The sequence below is a fragment of the Poecilia latipinna genome, unplaced genomic scaffold (assembly GCF_001443285.1).
Source record: "Poecilia latipinna isolate Pla-1442-1.1 unplaced genomic scaffold, P_latipinna-1.0 Scaffold639, whole genome shotgun sequence".
NCBI lineage: Eukaryota > Metazoa > Chordata > Actinopteri > Cyprinodontiformes > Poeciliidae > Poecilia > Poecilia latipinna.
In genome coordinates, this window is record NW_015113255.1 from 99,663 (window position 1) to 104,202 (window position 4,540).

A 4,540-nucleotide genomic window follows, 5' to 3' on the forward strand; every position below is an offset into this window, starting at 1 on the left:
TATATATATGTATGTGTGTGTGTGTGTGTGTATATATATATATATATATATATATATGTGTGTGTGTGTGTGTGTGTGTGTGTGTGTGTGTGTGTGTGTGTGTATTATGACTCCTATGATTTTTGTATTCGTTCAAATTTTTCTATTTTTCTTGTATTATTTGTTGCATGTGTTGCCTTTTAGTAATAAAACTAAATTTGTTAAAAGCAAATACTAGCATTTCAGCACTTATTAAATTATTTTCTAGTCAGCTAAGGCTGTCAGAACATTTGAAATTTATATGACACCTGATGTAACCCAAAAACACAACTCCACAAAAGGAAACTTTTTCTCAAAGTTTGTCAAATTTCACAAGGTGACCTTAAAATGTTTCCTCATAGGTCACAGCAACATTAACAAGTGACTATGATAACATACGTGTGTGCTTGTATGCGTGCGTGCGTGCGTGTGTGTGTGTGTGTGTGTGTAACATTTCTGCAGTTTCACAATGAATGGACAAAATATCTTCCAGCCCTCAGCCCCAGCGGCATGTGAGAGCATGGCCCGCCCACTATAGTCAGCCTTGCTCGTTCTGGACTGGAAGCTGCTTTTTTATGATTATTTTTACGTCAGAGTGGTCAATTTTCTATTATTTCTGTCTCAACTTGGTGCAGCAGAGGCTTTCGCACTTCCCATTTCACAGAACTTGCGGGGGACAGAGGGCACAAAAATGATTTCTGTGCCCTCTGTCCCTTGCACTTTTTTACAGCCGCGAGTTTTCCCGAGCCGTCTTTAAACGCAACATGAGCGCTAAGATGCTCGCGCCGGTTTGCACAGTTTTTTTTTTTTTTTTTTCAAAATAAAACTGAGTAAGCTGAGTAATGCTGTTGGATGCATATAATTAGCTAAATGGTGACTCGTTAATCCATACTAATATATCACTTTAACATTGCTAACAAGAAGCCAATAGTTTTGTCTGTTCGGAGATGGACTGTAGTAGATACATTTAACTTTTTGGGGGAAAAGGAACTTCTAAGAGTATTTTTACTGCACTGTACTTCTTACTTTACTTGAGTACTATTATGTAGTACTACTCTTATTTGAGTAGCTTGGTTGTGCATTTATTGTTTATATTGTATTAATAGACATTATACTTTTATCTCAAGAGTTATAAACATTTGTTTATCATCTATATTAAATTAAAAGCCCGTTATCTGTGCCCTTCCAAAATAAGCCATCGCCCCCCTCTGGAGCCGGGTCTGCATCCACATGGACGTTATAAAATATGTCCACGTGCATCAGTAACAGCCTTGTACACGTAGGCAGTGTCTAAGAAAATTGTATGTTATGTATTGTAAAATTTTTTTTACGGTTTTAGAGTAATAAAATGTACAAAATAAATGAAATGGTAAACTCTGGAACGGAAGGATACAACGGGAAGACAAGTGTTGCATCTTACCTTTGATGTGCGTTTCTGTACTTGAAGCCATTCTTTTAGTGTCGTCCTTCTTTCCGTGCTGCTAACTCCAGTTACGTCTGCAGTTATATGTCGCGCTTCCCTCTAATGACAAGTTATAGTTGGCTGTTATTAAATAGCGGCGCACTGGAGAGTTTAAGAGAGTTGTCAGTTTTACGAGGACATGTCAGGGCAGAGAAGCGGAAAATTCCACAAAAGATGCTGCTTTAAGAACCAAATGGTCCGTCCCTTCTCATATTACAGTGGTTCTAAATGTCTGTCTTTTCCCTGGATGGCTCTTTATGGATCACGTTCTTGTGGACATACGAACAAGAATAGTCTAGGAACCCGATAGCCCCTTGCGTGTTTAGCAAGCCGTTCAAACAGTTAATTGCCAGACTTGCCATCGCCTCACAGAATTTCAAAAGGACGTGCCTACGTGTAAACGTTTTTAAGTACAGCAGAGGATTCGGAAAAGCCTGGCGAGTGGGACAGGGTGTCAGCAATGGTCCCTGGATTTCAAGTCAAAATCTGAAACTCATGTCTTATATTTGCTACAAACAGAGCATCATATTTCACACATTTATTTAAGCAAATTATGAGGACTAAACTTATAACTAATGAAAACCCAGAATTTAGTTTCTCGATAATATTTAATATTACGTGAGATCAATAAAGATGATTTTAAAACACAATGTGGGGTAAAGGAAGCTGTGTACTGTATGAATTACGCATGAAGGCATCCAGCCTGTGGCACAGTGAGGCGCTAAGGAAGCCCAGGTTTATGACAAGCTTTTTTGTATTTATTCAATATCTTTGACGTCATCATTAACATCAATTTTACATCTATACATTTCTAGTTATACTTTTGCCCAAGCCAGATCAACATTTGATGCTGGTCTTATAGGAAACATTTGGCCAACTACTAGACGTTTTTGGTCAACTAATAGGAGCAAAAAGTAGAAGTTTTATTCTAGTAGCTCTGCTGTCTTCACTATACCTTTTTATGCACTAGTTGACATTTTGTCAGCTGGCATTCAGTGTGAGAACTAGCTGACACAAATCATGCCCTCTAGTAGTGACATTTAAATGCGTGTACTATTTGACTCATGTGACTAAAAGTTTTAACAAGTTGACTCTTGTGCAACAATAGGTCTAGTTATGCTATAAATAATCAATAATAAATGCCAAAGAAAATTATTAATGTAGATGAAACATACCAACAAAGACCGTATGTACACTCGTCAAAGCTTTGAAAATGTTACCTATTCACTAGTGCAACTAAAACATTAGCTAGTTAACTTATACTGGTACATGTACCAGTGTGCTAGATTGTACAGTTGACAAAAATGCACCAGTTCATTAGTAACTTCACTTTTGTGCCAGATGTCAATTAGAAAGGTCTAAAATGTTCACTGCTTCAATGGTTGGGGCCATTTCAGATGTACTAGTAAATTAATGGATCTAAAAAACATAGTTAACAAAGTTAACAAAGGCACCTTAGAGCATCAAATATTTACTAGTCACTTATATGTAAATTTTTTGTCTGCAAGACTAGGACTGAGTAACTGACAGCATAACAAAGGCAGAGGAACAACATGCAAACTGAGATGGACTTGGCTAAGTTTACAACCTCAAACCCTCATTCTTCCAAATCACCACACCAGGCAGCCAGGGACTCCACTGTCAGCTGAGCCCATATATTTATCCAGGTCTCAGGGGTTTTTAGGTGGTAATCAAACACAATTATGCTCCTATAAAGTAAACAAAGATCCACGGGAATTACAAAAGATTCCAGTCATGCTGTACAGGAAGTTTTTTTTTTCTTGAGAATTACATCTGTTAAAATATAGCTTCCCTTTTTTAATATTTTGTACACATAATGCCCCATGGTGATGTTAAAAGATCAGCAGTGGTACGAAAAAAAAGAAAAGAATCAAAAATAACTTTTATGGATTCAGTGGAAAATGTGAGTTGGGCCGGAAGTTAGCAGGGCCTTACAGGGCCGCCAGCCCGGGGCCCTGGCACTGTGAGGTTCTCAATACTATTTAATGATAAATAATAAAGTATCACCTCTGATAAAACAAAACATATGTATGAGGTTTTGCAAATGACACTGCAAATTTTAGTGAGAGAAGAAAAAAAACTTTTTTTCTAAATGGATGAAATGTTTACCTTTGATAAATAATCTCTGGTTTTTGGCATGTAATAACCGCACCAAGGTATGTTCTTCTTCAAACTCTGATTTTATTATTATTTCGATTAAAAAAGTCCTTTCTCTCACCATCAAGTCAGCGCAGACAGGATTTCCTGGGATTTTATTTTTTGTTATAACATTGCCAAAACCCTGCAGTAATGTTGATAGATTCTAGTCCAGATGTTTCTCTAGTTAAAGATGGCTGCAGCTCAGCAAATCTTGTTAGGCCACTAATTAAAATCAAATGTGTTGAAGAAGGAAAACTTCCAAAGCAGGGCAGTGAGCCTTTAAGTCCAGGTCCTGAAACACTAGTTTTGTCTGAGCAAATACAGTGACTTGGTCATAGAGGTAGTCTAAACACAGAGAACACCGCCTCCTAGTGGTAAGTTTGCTTATCCTCCTGACCTTCCACAAAGTTTTGCCCTCAGTCAAGCTAAGTAAAAATAAGTTTTACTCAGTTTGACCGCAAATGTTACATCACCTTGTGAAAAAAAGAGAACTTGTAATTTCTGATAAATATCTACACAACAACAAATTTGCTATCATTCTTTAAAAATTACCATTCTAATTCTATTTTTATGTCTTAAAATAAAGAAACAAAGCTTTTCCAAAAGGAAGGTTGGCATATTCTTAGGATGTTGGGATTTGTGATAAATTATGCATGAAAAAGATACCCCTAATGACAGGAAAAATAGAGTTGACAGGTGAAATTTATCATTTAAATTCGTTCATGATGTGCTTCAGCTCAGGAGTATAAAGTAATTTAATTTAATTTAATTATAATAATTATAATAATTATAATATTATAATTATTGTCCAGCTTTTCTAATGATATCAGTAATACAAAATATATTTAAACATTTTAAGCTATGTCACACATAATTTAATATATAAAAATATTATATATA

General features: G+C 36.1%; 1 protein-coding gene across 2 annotated transcripts in view; it reads right to left on the reverse strand.

The window, feature by feature from the left end:
- The window catches only part of LOC106954230 (acidic amino acid decarboxylase GADL1-like), a 21,640-nt gene that overhangs the window by 13,248 nt on the left and 3,852 nt on the right, over nucleotides 1-4,540 (reverse strand). Inside the window, exon 2 of one of the 2 annotated variants that reach the window (XM_015043563.1) lies at nucleotides 1,439-1,540. In XM_015043563.1, coding sequence (XP_014899049.1) covers nucleotides 1,439-1,469 — 31 coding nt within the window. In that variant the 5' untranslated portion in view covers nucleotides 1,470-1,540. Of the gene's footprint in view, nucleotides 1-1,438; nucleotides 4,403-4,540 lie in introns of those variants that run through there. The other variant, XM_015043562.1, reaches the window with a different exon arrangement.